Source organism: Euleptes europaea, chromosome 12 (genome assembly GCF_029931775.1).
Source record: "Euleptes europaea isolate rEulEur1 chromosome 12, rEulEur1.hap1, whole genome shotgun sequence".
Classification (NCBI taxonomy): Eukaryota; Metazoa; Chordata; class Lepidosauria; order Squamata; family Sphaerodactylidae; genus Euleptes; species Euleptes europaea.
Window position 1 is genome coordinate 21,126,438 of NC_079323.1, and position 18,185 is coordinate 21,144,622.

An 18,185-nucleotide genomic window follows, 5' to 3' on the forward strand; every position below is an offset into this window, starting at 1 on the left:
AGGTTTCACAGCCACAACTAGCATAAAAAATTGGGTTTTCCAGTGGAAAAACTAAAAATGGGGGGAAATGCTCTATAAGAAACAGCAAGGCTGCGCCACCAAAAAGGTGATGCGGCAACGCTGCAGCATAAGGGGGCATTCCTGGCCTGAAAGGGGTTAGGAAGCTAATGGGAACGCCCCAGGAATGCCTCCTGGGATGCAGGCATGATGACTTGCGCCGGGAGGACGCTGGCAGGATGCCACGCCAGTGTCCTAGAGCCTTACTGCCGCAGCTGTCTAGAGGGGCCGGTGCAAGCGGCACTACGCTGGCGTCTGTGCCAATTTGCATGGCACAAGTAACATGGATGTCAGCATAGGGGTCACTGCGCCTCCTAAGGCAAATCGGCCCCTAAGCTCAGGAATGTGCTGTTTGGAGCATCCATTCTTAACAGGGTGTGCATTTTGATAATGATTAAGATCTGACCCCAATCATGCCTTCTTTCAGCTAACATAACTAATCCATCAGTAATTTACTAATTATGATTGGATCCATCTGGATCTAGCCATTATTCTGTGCTACTTTTCTGTGTCTGGGTGTCAGTTCTTTAGTCAGTGGGAGGAGCAAAAGGAGGAAAAATGACTCAGCGTATATGTGCGTAACAGGGATGTTGTCCAACCAGAACAGTCTGCTAATGTTCCTGTTGAACAGAACAACCCAATTTTCCACCAATCTTTGTAGCCTCTCAGTGACTTTAGGAGTCCTTTCCGATTCTGTGTAAACACAGGCTTCCCCTGAGTTTCTGTCTGCTAGGGAGAAGTGAAGTTTTGTTTCTACCTTTTTGACAGGCAGCAGGGCTCTGCACACTGGGGCAGGAGCATAGATGCAGTGGCTGAAGGGAATGCAAGAAGAAACAGTCTTTGCTCTTCCCAAAGGTAAACACACTCATTGCTAAGTGAGATGCAGGATATTAATGTTGAGTAAGGATCAGATCACATTTTATATGAAAGAAGACTTTGATTCAGGATCTGAGATTTTTCAGCATCTTTAATAGGTATAAGAAAAAAGTGCCTTTTTAAGAAATACAAATTGCCTCCCCCTGCAATTAGGCATCCTCCTATGAAAAGAAAACAGAGTGGTGAAGATCTGTTTCTAAACCACAGCCAATATGCTGCCACAGAAGACTTTGGGCCAGTCACTCACTCTCAAAATAACCTACCTGACAAGGTTGTTCTGAGGATAAAGTGGACAAGATGAGAATGATGTAAGCGGCTCTGGGAAGAATGGTGGAGTATAAATGAAGTAAATAACAATAATAAAATACCTAAACAACTATTTTTACTGGAAATCAGCCAGGCTATTAGGAAAATGTTAAAATCAATTGAGTATAATGGAGTATAATGAAGGAGAATTTTACTCCCATCTACCATGTCATTTTTGTCACCTAGAGCCCATCACACTTTCTTTGCCTAACCTCACAGGATTGTTATGGCGAGGATAAGATAGAAGGGAGAATGATGTGATAAGCTGCTTTGGGTCCTGATTAGAGAGAAAACCAGGATAAAAATAAGAATTTAAATAAGCAACCAGTGTAATAACTGTAATAACAAAAATGAATCCAAAAATATTCAAAAATGAACCCCAATACATTTTTGTGCACATTCTTAGCTCCGAGTTTCTATATACTATGGTCTGCCCAAACACTTCTTTAGTAATGGTTAGACCAAGAACTTTCTAATTTTGGTAGTTAGCGGACATCTGTTTGTTTTAAAAAGCACACACTTTGCCTTTAAAACAGGATTTTATATTTCGTTATGTAATGCATGATCCGTAATACTGAAATGAGCAAGAAGTTGGTTTGCTGCTAAAGAAAAGAAAGACAAAGTGTTCTGAAGTTTGTTGCTTCATGAATTATATAAGTCTCATAATTATAACTGCGAGTGATGTGAATAATAGGTAACTAGCATCAAATTCAGTTTCTTCATAATAGGAGCCTTCCAGTTTTGTTTTTAAAAAGCAAGATTCTAGACCTCATGGCTTCAAATGTAGAAGACAGTGGATTACACGGCTTGGTAAAACCTTGGAAGCCAGAGAAGTTAATCAACTGAGTTTCTACTGTTCTGTGTGGTAACCCAAGCAGAGTAGGTCTTCAGTGCAGGACTCCTAGCCCTTCCAGGAAAAGAATAAAGACTGATGAGGTGTATTTTAAGAACATTATTTGAGATTAATTCCTATTTTTATACCTCTCAACAATTTTAATGAGATCATCCAAAATTCTGGAGTACGTTGTCATCAATATGCTGATGACACCCAGTTATATATTACTCTGCAAAAGCCATTGCCTGCCACCGACTCTTTCCTGGCCCAGCGTTGAATGCTGCAGTCAAATGACTGAGGGAGAAGAAACTGAATCCAGATAAGACAGAAATGGCGGTAGCTGGAAGGGCCACTGCCGTAAAGGGGATTGTTCTTTCTACTATTGACGGTGTGCAGATTTTGGTTAAGAGCCTGGGAGGCTTGCTGGATCCTAGTCTTCTGATGAAGAAAAAGATACCTTTCCTTTTTTCTAGCTATGTCTAGTTAGGAAGCGGGCTCCCCACCGGCAGACACCTGATCTGGCAACACCGATCCATACTTCAGCAACTTCTTGATTGCTCTTACTAAACACGGGGCTGACCTTGAAGATGACTCAGCCTGCTCATTGTCTGGGGCTTGCCGGCAGTAGCAGAACACTCATATTCTGAGGTCCCTCCACTGGCTGCCAATTTGTTTCTAGGTCCAATTCAAGGTGTTGGTGCTCTCCTTTAAAGCCCTTTATGTCCTGAGAGCCAGAGTGGCGTAGTGGTTAAGACTGGTAGACTCTAATCTAGAGAACTGGGTTTGATTCCCCACTCCTCCATGTGAGCGGCAGACTCTGATCTGGAGAACAGGGTGTGATTCCCCACTCCTCCAAATGCAGCCTGCTAGGTGACCCTGGGCCAGTCACAGTTCTCTCAGAACACTCTCAGCCTCTTACCTCACAAGGTGTATTTTGTGGGGAGGGGAAGGGAAGGTGATTGTAAGTCACTTTGAGACTCTTTGGTAGAGAAAACTCAGCGTATAAAAACCAATTCTTCTTCACAAACCTGAAGGACTGCCTATCTCTGCATGTTCCCATGTGGCAGCTTCATTCTACTGTCCACTAAAGGTCTATTGTCGGTATCCGCTTTGATTAAAGCACACTTGGAAAAATTTGGGGCTCAGACCTTTTCAGTGGCCACCCCTCACCTCTGGAACAGCCTCCCAGAAGACAAAGGGGCTCCTCCTCCTGCTGGGTCCTAAGATGCTCAGGGGAAAGGCAGGCACATAAATTAGCAAAACACACACACAGACACACACGTGTGCACTCATGCTTTGAAGTAATGAGATTTGTGCCGTTCATATATGCATATGTCATACACAGGAAAATTTACCTGCAATAAAAAATATTCCATGCATGCAACAAGTGGTGGCTGCCCTTCTGCTCCCTTTGTTCCTCCATATAGATTTTGCTTTGTTATATATCTTGTACTGTTCTTTACACAATCTTACACATTATATATCTTCTGTGCATTCATTTTCTCCATATGTCTCTCTCTGCACTCGTATTAAATTGTGTTACCATCTGCAGCATTTACATACATTATAATTAGGAGACGTTGCTGCATTCGAATGGTACATGTGGGAAGTTTATGGGATGGGTGAAACAGGGCTGAAGGAACCACGGGGACCCGGCTGGGACACAAGTCTCTCCTGCTGACTCACAGTTGGACTGAGTTAGATTTCTATATGAGGGTGATAATTAAATTTTGATGACCCTGTTGCAAGAGACGCAGCTCTTAAATGACACTGCTGCTCAGAAAAGCACACCACCCATCTGATCAAAGGGAAACCCAGGTGGGAATAGGAAATGCTACAGGGATGCTGTTGCAAAACTCAAGTTTTAATTGTTGGGAGAGTGATCAAGGATACCACAACTTAGAATGGCGGAAGGTTTGCTATTATATAGTTAATGTGAATTTCACGAGGTTTGGCAGGAATGCCGCCTACTCACAGATGATTAATGACAGCTTGCCATTCCTTTTCTGAGTTTGAAACTCATGAGTAATGACAACATCAAAGTCCAAGGTTAGTGATGTTGAAGCCTCTTCATTCAAGGAGGGGGTAATAGAATTTTGTTTCAGGGTTTTTTTGTCTCCCCATTAACTTTGAATTAAGTACCTTCTTAGCCCCACGTGCCTCAGCTGAGGTTGCTGAACCACCCACAATGCATCTGACATTTGTCAGTTTTCGAAATGACAACATTAAGTGTGATGCAGAAGATAGTGTTTTGAATTTGAAATTAGTACAAAATCTCTTGACAGTTCCTGGATGGTTGAGCAAATAATTAGGCATGTACAGTCAGATATTTACCAATCAAGATCTGATATGAACAGCTGTGCACTCCTCAATATCAGAAATGCTCTACATTCAAACACAATTGTTTCATGTAACATCCTTGCTTTTGAGAGCAAAAACTGAGGAATGTCCTCTTGTACATGAAAGAGTGTGAGAACAACACAGAAGCAAGGCAGGTCTGATCGAATAGCAGAATTACCTAATGCTCTTTGCCTTTGTTCAGGTGAATGCAACCATAGAGTCGGAAATAACCAGAGGGATCAACAGTCCAACCCCTTGCCCTGGGGCAGGAAAGTGGAGCTAAATGTCTTGACAGATGACTATCCAGCCACTTCTTACAAGTTTCCGGTTATAGAGACTCTATTTGAAAGAGTCTGTTATTTTTGGAGGTACACAGTGGGAGGGAGGGAGGGGGAGAAAGTCATGGGATCAAAACAGAACCTCCTATGAATTCCTGATCTTCTTTAATAATTGGAAGTAGACCATATCAGAACCTACAGTGCAATCCCAAGCAGAGTTACACCGTTCTATCTCCATTTAAGTCAGTGGTCTCAGAAAGGGGAAACCTGGGTAACGATTGCCCTGTTACAGTTGCAGCATTTTCTTTCTAAATTTAATGTGGAACAATGTAGAGTAGACTCTCTGTTGAAAGGAAACTGATTGGGCTGCGTGTAGCCTGGACCAGCTGCCCCAATTGTCCATTGGCTAAGATTGCCCCTTTTAATGTCACATGACTACATCATGTTACTTTTTGCTATGTGCTTGCCACTCCGTTGGTCCCATGTTGTCACTTGGGGGTTAAATGTGGATTTGGAAAGATCACCATGCCAGATTGTGCAGGATATAATTTTGCTCCCCAATAAAAAGGGAGGCAACAAGAAAAGTGATGAGCTGCGGTACGAGAATCCGCTGAAGTCTTCTCTGTCTCTCTGTTCAAGGGTTCTTAGAGAAACAGGCATATTCTTTGGGTTGTAGCTTAAGCTAGTGTGGTGTAGCGGTTAGTGTCAGACTAGAATCTGGGAGACCCCAATTCTGTTACCTGCTCTTCCATAGAAACTTGCCGGGTGACTTTGGAGCAGTCATACTCTCATCCTACCCGACCTCACAGGGTTGTTGTGAAGATAAAATGGAGGAGAGGAGAATGGTGTAAGCTGCTTTGGGTCCTGAATGGGGAGAAACGTGGGGTATAAATGAAGCAAAATAAATACATTTATTTATTGTCTTGTTCCAAATTAATAATACGTTAATTACTGCATTCAGAAATGGCACCATTCTGTTTCAAAAGTGTTTTTGTAGCATACTTATTTGCTTTCACTTAAGTGTGAAAAAGTGTCTTACAGATGTGTAAGGCTGTACCTGGAATATTGCTTGTGAAAAACATCCTAATGCATCCATTGCGAGCACTGCATAAGGCAGAAAACAGACACAGCTACTGTACACTCTTAATCAGATTTACACACCACTGTGGAAATACAAGCACCAGTATGAAGGGTCTTTTGAGAAAACTGCCATCCTGATACTACCTCCCCCCCACCCCCAAATGTATAGCCTTCCCTCAATTCCCAGCAAAGCCAGGCTCAGAGTGGGTAACACTCTAAAATAACTAAACTGGAGTTTAAAAAAGGTAAAGGTCCCCTGTGCAAGCACCGGGTCATTCCTGACCCATGGGGTGACATCACATCCCAACGTTTCCTAGGCAGACTTTGTTTTATGGGGTGGATTGCCAGTGCCTTCCCCAGTCATCTTCCCTTTACCCCCAGCAAGCTGGGTATTCATTTTACAGAACCTCGGAAGGATGGAAGGTTGAGTCAACCTTGAGCCGGCTACCATAAACCAACTTCCGTTGGGATCGAACTTTAGTCTGGGTTTAAATGAACGTAGTCACATTGAAACTTCAAAGAGCTAAACTATTTGATAAACCTTTGGGGGACAGTTTGAAAGTGATTTGACTATTATTGGTGGTTAACACAAAAAGAATGGGGTGCAGGCGAGTGAGTAGTCCAGAAAGTAGTAAATCTGGAGGCCCTGTCACTTACAATGCAATTCCTACTAGAGGTACACCCTTATAAACCCATTGATTTAAAAGGCTTTAACTCTATTGAGGATTGGACTGTAAGTCACACATGCATCTTTGTTGTTTGTGATTATTTATTTAAAACATTTATTAGGTGCCTTTCTACCTTACAGGAAACTCAAGCAGCTTACCAAACAAACACAATAAAATACATAAAAACAAAAATTAAAAACAGTTTAAAACTGCCAGTAGGCGGAAAAACTAAAACTAACCAATTGCCATCCTGAATAAAACCATCTTCAGCTAAAGACGGAGAGGGCCAGGTGCACCTCACTGGAGAGATTGTTCTGTGATCATGGGGCTGCCACTGAAAAGGCCCTCTCTTGCGCACCCACCAGATGAGCTTCTTTGGTTGATGGGACAGTCAAACGGGCCTCACCATATGATCCTAGATCCCAGGCAGGAATGTATAGGAGGAGATGGTCCTTCTGATACCCCGGTCCCAACCTACGTAGAGCTTTAAAGGTCAAAACCAACACTTTGAACTGGGCTCAGAGAAGATTGGAAGCCAACATAATTACTGTAATATTGGGGGTCACATGACCCCACTAACTGCTCCTGACCAGCTGTTTTGCCACAGCATTCTGCACTAGCTGCAGCCTCCAGACATTCTTCGAGGGTAGCCCCAAGTAGCGTGCACTGCAATGGCCCAGTCTAGATGTAACTAAGGCAAGGATTACTGTGGCTAGATCAGATTGAGCCAGGAGTGGGCACATATTGGCATACTAGCCACTCTGAGCCGCAACAGCACCTGGTTTTCTAAGGTGACTGCTGTGTTGAGCAGCATTCCCAAGCTGCAAACCTGACTTTTCAAGAGGAGTATAACCCCCCATCCAAGATAGGATGGCTTTCTATTAAATACAAAGCACCTCTGTCTTGTTAGGGTTTAGTAGGGTTAAGCTGTGAGGGGAAAGTCACTCTTGACATCAGACAGGTCCTGGCAATCTTTGCCATTGCTTCACATATTCAAGACTGAAAACTAGCACTGAATGTGGGTTCTGGGGCCCAGTTCTTATGCCTCCCCCAAGTAAAACCCTTTTTTCAAGCCCCCCTAACTTCCAGAGTCTGGAAGTTAGGGGGCTTCAAAAAAGGGTTTTATTGCACGTATAACCCAGTTAGTAGGGTTGCCAAGTCCCTCTTTGCCACCACCGGGAGGTTTTTGGTGCGGAGTCTGAAGAGGGCGGGGTTTGGGGAGGGACGTCAATGTCATAGAGTCCAATTGCCAAAGCTGCCATATTCTCCAGGTGAACTGATCTCTATCGGCTAGAGATCATAAGAACATAAGAAAGGCCCTGCTGGATGAGAACAAGGCCCATCAAGTCCAGCAGTCTGTTCACACAGTGGCCAACCAGGTTCCTCTAGGAAGCCACAAACAGGGCGAGTGCAGCAGCATTATCCTGCCTGTGTTCCACAGCACTTAATATAATAGGCATGCTCCTCTGATACTAGAGAGAATAAGTATGCAGCATGACTAGTATCCATTTTAACTAATAGCCATGAATACCCCTTTCCTCCATGAATATGTCCACTCCCCTCTTAAAGCCTTCCAAGTTGGCAGCCATCACCACATCCTGGGGCAGGGAGTTCCACAATTTAACTATGCATTTTGTGGAAAAAAAGTTTTGAATCTGTCACCCTCCAGCTTCAGCAGATGACCTCGCGTTCTAGTATTGTGGGGGAGGGAGAAAAAGCTTCAGTTGTAATAGATCGGTTGTAATAGCAGATCTCCAGCTAGTACCTGGAGATTGGCAACCCTACCAGTTAGGGGGCTTGGAAAAAGGGGTTTACCGCAAGTACGGATGGGAACCATGCAGCCAGCGTCGCCTGCTTGGCACCCAGCGGCGACTTCTGCCGCCCCTGCGACGGGCGTAGGCCCAGCCGCGCGACGCCGATCACGCGGCGATAGCAAACCCGCGGGGACTCCCTCGCCACGTGTCGGCGCAGCTGGGCGACGCTGACCTTCTTTCCGGTCGCTCTCTCGGGCTCGTTCCCATTCGCAGCTGCGGAAGCGGAGAAGGGGGGTGGGGGTGGGGTGCGAGGTTGCCCTAGAAAGAAAAGGAGGCTCCCCGCATCCCCCCTCCCCGGTCCTAAACGTATGCATTTGGGTGTAGTAGCAGAAAAGGGCAAGAGTCCGGTAGCCCTCTTGCCCTTTCCTACTACTGCAGGCAGACTAACACGGCTACCCACTGTGCATTTATTTGGGTACAGGTCCTGTTGAGTTCCGCGAGCGACCTTCCCGGGCGAAGGGAGCGCTCCTGAACGCTGCGAGCCTGGGAAGTCGCTCCCCTTGAACCCAGCAGATGCGCAGAGGATGGCATGAAGGATCGCGTCCTGCCAGGAACGCCACCGCGGAATTGCCGCTTTGCGAAGAGGGGGGGCGAAAACGCACGTGTCGCTTGAGCCTCCTTTCTTCCCTGTTCCAGCCAGGATCGAACGCACGTTCGTGCGTTCGATCCTGGCTGAATCCTGGCTGGAACAGGGAAGAAAGGAGGCTCAAGCGACACGTGCGTTTTCGCCCGAGGACGCCGCCCCTGGTGGGCATCTGGTGGGCAGGGTGTTTTGGGGGGGCGCCTCCCTCCCGCTCTGCCCGGGGGTTTTCCCTTGGCGCGCCGCTCCTGCCGCGTTTGGGCGGGGGAGGGCCCCGAGCCTTCCCAACCCCACGTTTGATCGCGGGCGGCGGGAATCCCTCCCAGGTAAGCGTGCCGGCGTAGGGGCTAGGGTTGCCAGGTCCCTCTTCGCCACCGGCGGGAGGTTTTTGGAGGCGGAGCCTGGGGAGGGCGGGGTTTGGGGAGGGGCTTCTATGCCATAGAGTCCAATGGCCAAAGTGGCCATTTTCCCCAGGGGAACTGATCTCTATCGGCTGGAGATCTGCTGTAATCGCAGGAGATCTCTTGCTAGTCCCTGGAGGTTTGCAGCCCTAGTCAGCCTGCAAGTTCTGTGCAGGGTGAATTGGGGCGGAGGAGCGCGTGCGGCATTGAGTTCCGTGGGACTCTTGCTGCCCAAGAACCGCGCCTTGGACCAGGGGGTCTGATTGGAATAGCGATAAAGGTGCCCCCGTGACGCTCAAATCGCCGCTCGCCAGTCAATGGCCAAGCGCCAAACGTCGGGCTCTCTGCATAAAAAAAAACTTCGATGCAATGCCGCGCTGCCACCCGGCGAGACCTTTTCTCTTCATGTAAACCCCCATCCCACCCTCCCAGCCCCCTTTCTCTAGCTGCTTACGAACGCGGAGGTTCCCAATCGCTGCTTCAAAGTTTCTCGTCCCAGCTACATCTCTTTATCTTTCTGCGCCTCCTCTCGCCGCCAGTCCGGGAGTGCCGCAGAGCAGTATTTTTTTTTCTTTTTTAAAGGGGGGGGGGATCCTGCTTGCTTAGGCGAGGCGATAGAAGAAGAGTTGGTTTTTATATGTCGACTTTCTCTACCACTTAAGGAAGAATCCAACCGGCTTACAGTCACCTTCCCTTCCTCTCCCCACAACAGACACTCTGTGAGGCAGGTGGGGCTGAGAGAGCTGTGACTAGACCTGGTCACCCAGCTGGCTTCCTGTGCAGGAGTGGGGAAACAAATCCAGTCCACCAGATTAGCCTCCCCGGCTCATGTGGAGGAGTGGGGGAATCGAACCAGGTTCTCCACTGCTCCAAACCACCGCTCTTAACCACTGCACCACGCTGGCTCCCTACACCACGCATGAAGCCAGCAGCGGGCTGAGGCTGGGATGGAAAGGAGCCGCTGCTGGCTGCTGCTCCCGCCGCCGCCCTATTGCAGCAGGTAGAGATGAGCGCTAGGACCCGGGGGAATCCTCGCCGCCCGCCAACTGGACTACCTTAAACCCAGCCCAATGCCTCTTCCTGCGCCACTTTTCCCCTGCGTGCTGGATGGAAGAGCCACAGTCAAGAGCCGCAGCTCGGGGCTGGAGTACAACATTGCGCGGGGAGCCCTGCGGGAGCAACACCTGTCTCCAGGCGAGCCAGCGGGAAGACGCCAGCAGCGCCTGGACCTGGCTGCCTTTCTTGTGGCAAGGGGTGGATCGCCAGCCGGGCTGAAGCAAGGGTCATTCGCGGAGCCGCCTAAGGATTCTGGATAATAGATTTGGACGTCAAAAGTTTTCCCCCCCTAAACATCCTTTTTTTTTCTTTGGGGGGGATTTTTATCTCAGCCAGCAAATGTGAGATTTCCCCCTTTCCCCCTCCTGTGTGTGTGTGTGTGTGTGTGTGTCTCCCCCCCTCCACTCCCTGCTTTGCAGGATTCATGCTGATGTATGCAGTCTGTTATAGAGTAAAAACAGCGCATGCCTTTCTGGAGTCAGAATCCATAAAAATCCTGGCGTCGCCTGTGCATCTTAGATGTATATAACAATATATGTGTGCGTAACACCCTCGATAATGGCTGGACGGTGAAGTTGCTATGGTCATTCTGCTCCGGAGCCCGATGGAGAAACTACGGATTTTTATCCTCATTACGGTCGGATGGGCAGAAGATCTCACCGCTTGCTAAGAGCTGGGGAATATAGATGAGCTCTCCCTTGATATACCTCTAGACCTCTCTCTCGTGCTTAGAAAGATGTCAATGTGTGAGTCCAACCTGGTGGTTTCTTAAGACTAACAGCGGTTTGACCTTGAACCCGAAGCTGTCAAAACAGATTACTTTATTATTATTATTATTGATGGATTAAAGCGAGAACCTTCCCCCCTCCCCTCAATGTAAGAGGAACCGGGAGGGGACAGTGGAGTGGAAACCCATTTTTAAAAGAAAAGGAGCCAGAGAGGAGGGGAAAAAAAGAATATTGGGCTTGAACACGAGCATTACAGTCTTGCTGCAAAAAAAAAAAAAAGCCAACCTTCCCCCCCTCCCTCCCCCCTCTCTCTCCCCTCTCTCTCCCCCCTCTCTCTCCCGATGGCTCCCTTAGGTGAAGTTGGGAACTATTTTGGCGTGCAAGATGCGGTACCCTTTGGGAACGTTCCCGTGTTGCCGGCGGACAGCCCAGTGTTGTTAAGTGACCACCTGGGGCAGTCTGAAGCAGGTGGGCTCCCCAGGGGGTCTGCCGTGACGGACCTGGATCATTTAAAAGGGATCCTGAGGAGGAGGCAACTCTACTGCAGGACTGGATTTCATTTAGAGATTTTCCCCAATGGTACGATCCAAGGAACCAGGCAAGACCACAGCAGATTTGGTAGGTATAGGCGATTAACTCTTTGGTGGCTGTAGGATGGCAAAAAAAAAGAGTTGGGTTTAATTTTCCTTTGGGGGGAATACAGGAGGGAGGAGGATTGTTGTTGTTTGTTGAACAGCGCAGAAGCCAGATTGGCTGAGTTTGCACACAAAGGGGGGGACCCCTGCAATCATCCAAGTCACGATTTTTTTAAAACACAGAAGCCACAAATACAGCAAGATTAAAATGTGGGGAAAAACCAATTTTTTGTGGTTTAGGGAAAAGCGCAGGTAAGAATAAGAAGTATGTTTATCCCTGCTGGGAGTTCTTGAACCTGTTTCCCATTTAAAAGTACACCCACTTTCCTGGAAAGCGTCTAAAGGACACACCTTTCTCCTCTGGTTCTTCCCTTCAGCAGCCTGCCTGAACCCACCAGGTTGAGGGGATCCACCCCCCCCATTAGCCAGTGGCTCCAGTCCTGCCCCCAAAGCTCCCTGCCTACAGCTGCTCCCGCCTGCATCATAAACTGAGATCTCTTAGTCATGAAATAATAATACCGGCCACTCTGGGAGGAAGACAAGTCACATTTCTCTGCCCTCCCTGCATGCCTTAGTGCAGGGATCTCATGAAAATCCTCCCTGGTCCTTTCCCCAGCAGTATGCATGCAGGCTTCCCTTACTCACTCTGTCGGAGCTAATTTTAAAAAGAGAATTTCCTAGATTTTCCTTCCAGGGGATCCTGTTTGTGACTCGGTGTAGAAAGCTCTGGTGCCTAGAAAGGCTTCTGGTTCAGGGCACTTCTCAGACCACCACCCCCCATCCAAAAGTGTGAAGTGGGCCCGCTGGTCCTCAAGGTTGGTCTCCTGTACAAATAGCCCTGGGCTTTAGAATAACACAGTAGTACTGAGTACATAAGTACTGGTATAGATTGAAAGATGGGATAAAAGAATGCCACGTTAGGGACCCAGGCACCAAGTATTGCCGAGAGGAGTTAACTTGGGAGGGAATCCACCTGACAGCACTTAAACAGAGTGCTAGGGCGATCTAGACACACAGGTCATGCTTCAGAGCCAGATGTCCCACGAGATCTAAATTATCTTTTCTTTTAATTGTTGTTTCGGACATATCAGTGCTGTAAGAAAGAGATGGGCTTCAAAAAAAGTTCAGGACTGGAAAGGAAGGTCTGAATGGGGCAGGGCATGCAGAGTCATGCGGTGTCTGATTTTTTTCATCATAGCCTTGCAGTGCCATCCTAATCAGGGTTACCACCCTTCTAAGGATGGTGGCATTGGTGTGGGCTCATTCTCCTGAAGGGAGGGTCTGTGCATCACCTTTGCAACGCTTCTCTTAGCTCAACAGTTCAGTGTGGGATTTTGGAAAGCCCCCTCCGGCTCTGAAGCAGCTCATCCTGAAAAGTGCCCCGCAAGAAACATTGACTGGGCAATTCCCAAGTAGAGAAAGAAAGTTTGAGGGTTTTTCTTTTAACTACTAAAGAGACGCTGTGTTTTATTTAAGGCCATTTATGCATGGGAGGTTTTGCCTTGGATTTGCTGCTCTCTAGATGCACGTTTCCCCCCATCCAAATTCTCAAAACTCTGCAATGGGGGCTTACTGATGAGTTTTGAGACTTTGGATGGGGAAAATGTGCATCTAGAGAGCGGCAAATCCAAAGCTAAAACCTCCCATGCATAAATGGTGTATGTTTGTTTTCACGCGTCCCTCTCTTGCTCCGGAGCGCGAAGTGGGGTGGGTGGATAGGTGCAGGACGGGCTTTGTGGCGCGTTTGGCCGGGCGAGATCAAAAGCCGGAAGCTCTGGCGCGTTAAGAGGCGAGATTTGCACGCTGCGGTTGAGCCCAGCGGCAGGCGGCGGGCTCACGCCGCTAGCAGGTGTGCGGCGGCCCGGCGGCGGCGGCTGCTGCTGCTCCGGCCACCTCGCGCATTGGCTAAGGGGCAGCGGCGGGAGGCCTCTGCAGGGTCCTACGCCCCACTCGCTCTCCTCGCAGCCGCTCGCCTCCACTGAGCTGCACCAGCTGCGGCGGCTGCTGCTGCTTTGCAACGCTGGAGAAAAAAAACCACAGACGGGGGAGGCGACTAATTTTATATCGGGGAAAGTGGATTTCCCGGTGTACTGATGGGGGCGGAGAGAAGAGAGGCCGGCGGTATGTTGCAGTATTTTTTTTTTAAATCACCTTGCAGTTCGAAGCAGAAGTGGGTTTATTAAGGGTTTCCCCTCTCCCAAGTATTTTTTAGAAAAGGATTTTTTTTGGGGGGGGGGCTGAACTGACCCTAGAGAAGCTAGAATGACTGAACTGAGGCTGTCCTATTTTGGTCACATGAGAAGACAAGAGTCACTGGAAAAGGCAGTCATGCTAGGAAAAGTTGAGGACAGCAGGAAAAGAGGGAGACCCAGCAAGAGATGGATTGACTTAATAAAGGAAGCCACAGCCCTCGATTTGCAAGACCTGAGCAACGCTGACAGAGACAGGACATTTTGGAGGACTTTGATTCATGGGGTGGCAATGAGTTGGAAGCGACTTGACAACACTACACACACACACACACACACACACACAGGTCCCCTAATTGTCTTAGTTCTTTGCATCTGCCAAAGAGCTCCTTGTGAATAGTCACCTAAGAGAAGGCATGCTGGTAGATCCAGGCCAGGGTGGGAGAATTACACCTGCTGATATTCTTATATACAGTGAAAGTGCAGGAATCCTATCTGTCTCTGCAATCAGGTCAGGCCCCTAAGAGTAGGTTATGAGTGGTGCAAACGGAGGTTTGAATGGTACCTTTAGCTGAAACCAGAGCACATAATATGGTGAGCTCTCCTATATCTCACTGTAAAATGAGGCATGTTGCATTTAACATAAAGCCACAGAAGAGGGAGAGCCAAGATGGTGATGGAGGGTTCTCCTCCGTATTGTGGAACTGAACTCAGAGTAAATGTGGAAAGATTGATATTAATAAATTTGATCACACTGCACAGAATCAGTGGTCGCAATCTGCTCTCATGTCAAACTGTCCTAAGGCAGCCTTGAATACCTGCATTCCAGGGTGGTGTAGTGATTAAAGTGTCAGACTAGGATCTGGGAAGCCCAGGTTTGAATCTTGACTTGTGCCATGAGAGAATGCCGGGTTACTTTGGGCCAGGCACACACTCTCAGCCTAACCTCCCTCACAGGGTTGTTGTGAAGACAAAACAAAGCAGAGAATGATGCAAGTTGTTTTGGGCCCACATTGGGGTGAAAGGTAGGATATAAATAAATTCCAGACATACCCATGTGTAAAGTGTTGTCGAGTGACAGCCAACTTATGGCGACCCCAGCAAGGGGCTTTCAAGGCAAGTGAGAAGTAGAGAAGATATAAGAACATAAGAAAAGCCCTGCTAGATCAGACCAAGGCCCATCAAGGCTAGCAGTCTGTTCACACAGTGGCCAACCAGGCGCCTCTAGGAAGCCCCCAAACAAGACGACTGCAGCAGCACCATCCTGTCTGTGTTCCACAACATCTAAGATAATAGGCATGCTCATCTGATCCTGGAGATTGCCATTGCCTTCCTCTGCACCATTGCCTTGGTGGTCTCCCTTCCAAGTACCAACCCTGCTTAGCTTCTGAGATCTGAGGCTATACCATTCCTCCTTCCCTTCCCCATTCCAGATAGATGTCATTTGGTTAATAGAGCTGTAAACTTGGAAAGGGCAAAAATATTTATATATTACAACTTCCCTCTGCTACTTCCTTAGGACAATCCAGAGATCCGTGAGCTCTGACTCATGAAATCTTATGCAGGAATGACTTGTGTTAGTCTTTCGGATGTCACTGGACTCTTGTTTTATTTTGGGGCCTTGATATGGTGTTTGCAGAGAGCGGATAGTGCCAAAAGAATCAAGCAAGTGAGCCAAACAATATCTCAGCCTAGGAATGCCCCATGTCGTTTCCGTGCAGGCTTTGGGAAATGACTGACTAGTTCTTATTTTGTACGAGCTTTTTTTGGTGGGGGTTGCACTCTTCCTAAAATGGATTTGGGCAAGTAATTCAGGCCTTGTTCACCAAGAGCGTAGCTGCTACTGCCATTTAAACCCCTCAAGAATGCTAGACTTCACTTCTGTAGGTGGAAGTAATATAGCCCCTATTCAGAGAAGACCTACCATACACATTTTCAAAAGGGAGGTCAGGCAGGAACAGGTCTGTAATGAAAGTGATGGGACTAAGTAAAAGGCAGCCATGTAGAAATGTGATTTTAGCATTTTAAAAACAAGCAATCCGATCTATTTCCAGCAGTGTTTCTTGCATTACTTTCAAGTATTGCTCAGTGATAATCACTTTGTAATGGTTGTGCTGAGGATGGGGATACTAGCTGAGCAATTTGAAAGAGGAGAGAGAGATTTAGAGAGGCAACTTGATTGCTAGAAAGTACAACTCCTTGCAAAATGTTTATTTCTCTGGGTGTGCAAACCTGTTGTGTAGTATTTGGGTTTCAAAACAAGAGATTCACAAGGTCAGATTGTTTTGAAAACACACTCTGACTTTCTTCATGTGGGCTGACTGTGGTGGTAAAGGAACTGATTTCTTCAGTGTAATAAAGAAATACTAGCAAGTATCTTACCATTTTCACTAGGCAAAGTTAGAATCTTTCCTCCAACTTCACTGGCACTTCCTCCATGGTAGGAAGGATACTGCTCATGGTTGTGACTGGCTGGAAAGAATTCTGGGAAATGCAGTTGTGTGCTGACAATGGGAATCTTTAAGAGAGGCTTTTGGGCATCTCAACACCTTTGCAACTGGGAACGGCCTGACAATATAAGCATACTCGTATGGTTGCCAAGAGGCCTGGAGAAGAAGCTCCTGGCTCTATTAAAGAGGCTTAATGTGTGGAAATGGGCAGGGGAAGCTTTTTGTGGTATGGAGGTAAATACTAACACATGGAACATCTATGTCCAGGAGATCCAGTATGGTGTAATTGGCTAAAGTGTGAGACTAGGATCTGGGAAACCAGGGTTCGAATTCCCATTCTGCCATGGAAACTTGCTGGGTGACCTTGGGCCAGTCACACACCCTCAGCCTCAATCCTGACAAGTTTTTAGATGAGAGACCTCCAAGGAATACCAGGGGTGTGACACAGAGGCAGACAATGACAAACCATCTCTGAATGTCTCTCTCCTTGAAAACTCTGTGGGGGTTGCCATAAGTCAGCTGTGACTTGAGGGTGCTCTACAGACACACACATCCCCATTAAGCCTTTATTAAAGGGACAGGGCCTTCCCCTCCAGGTCAGTTGGCAACCCTAAATAGTAGGCAGTTGTCAAAAGTGCCAGGTTTTAAGAAACATGCAGTTAGAAGCAAACATCTTTCTCCCCTCTTTTAAAATGCCATCTTTTTAAAAACATGGGGGGGGGCACAGTAATAGTTTGCCTAGGGCACCAAAAACTCTTATGCTGGCTTGTTGATTAAGCAATAAGAGTTACATTTGTTTTTGTTTTTAAATCAGTGTATGCTTAATTTTAACTCCCAAGAATGCACAGAAACCAGCTAGAGGGGATTGTGCTTTGGAAGTGTTCTAATTTTGCCCAAGGCCCAATCCCTCGAGTTACCTCTCTTTACCTACCAGTGGCCTGAGACTATACTGATGGAATCCTGATACCAAAATAAGAAGAGCTATCCATGTATCGGATTCCTAGGAAAGCTAGTCCACAATAAATCTATTGCTCTTTAAGGATGCCACAGAAACTATCTACCTCTAGGAGGTCTTGGGGTGGGGTTTAAAGCCATACTCCCGAGGACAAAAGGACTGGGGGAGCCGGCTGCGTTGCGCCCTCAGTGGACACGTGGCAGCGCATCCCCCTGCCCATAGCTCTGCACCTGTTCAGGAAGTCTTTTAAGTTTCAGTTTTTGAAAGAGTCTTCCTTCACACATGAACTCCTTTCCTTCGTGCCTTTCACGTTAGCTCTCCCTATAATGTGATCTTATGTGATCATCGCGCTTTCGTCCTCTTTGTTGGGTCACAGATTTTTTTTTTTTTAATGCAGTCTTTCGCCTAGGACATTCCCTTAGGCAGTGAAGTCATTGTAATATGCAGGCACTCTAGAAGAGTGGGGCAGAGGCGTGCCCTTTTTGCGTCAGCGTTGCAAGGCTTTTAATTATCATTTGTCCATAAAAACAGAAGCTGGTTAGTAAAGGAGATCCTCGAGGAGCACTCTCTCCCCGCCCCGCGGGATCTACTCAGACTCTCGGCAACGCCGAGGGGGGACAGGAGCTGCTGTGGGGTTCCAGCAGCGCCGGCTTGGCCACGCTCCCGCCATGGACAAACAATTGTGGACGGCTTGCTTGGCGGGGCTAGTTGCAGTCTTCGGAAAACGTGGGTGGGGTTTGCACCTCTGGGAGGAGGAAATCGGAATGCTCCGCATATAGATGCATTTTTATAACAACGTTTTTTTTAAAAAGACATGCATGCGAGGGGTAGATCTGCAGAGGGGCACCCCCCCTGTACCGTCATGCCGGCTTCCAAGTGTCCTAGAGCGGCATTCTGCAGAGGTCCTTCAGGCTCCCGGGTAGGTTGAAGTGCACGT

General features: G+C 47.5%; 1 protein-coding gene across 1 annotated transcript in view; it reads left to right on the forward strand.

The window, feature by feature from the left end:
* Nucleotides 1–11,356: 11,356 nt before the first annotated feature.
* Nucleotides 11,357–18,185, forward strand: part of FGF9 (fibroblast growth factor 9) — a 37,931-nt gene continuing 31,102 nt past the window's right edge. Inside the window, exon 1 of the mRNA XM_056858620.1 lies at nucleotides 11,357–11,637. Coding sequence (XP_056714598.1) covers nucleotides 11,361–11,637 — 277 coding nt within the window. The 5' untranslated portion in view covers nucleotides 11,357–11,360. The remainder of the gene's footprint in view (nucleotides 11,638–18,185) is intronic.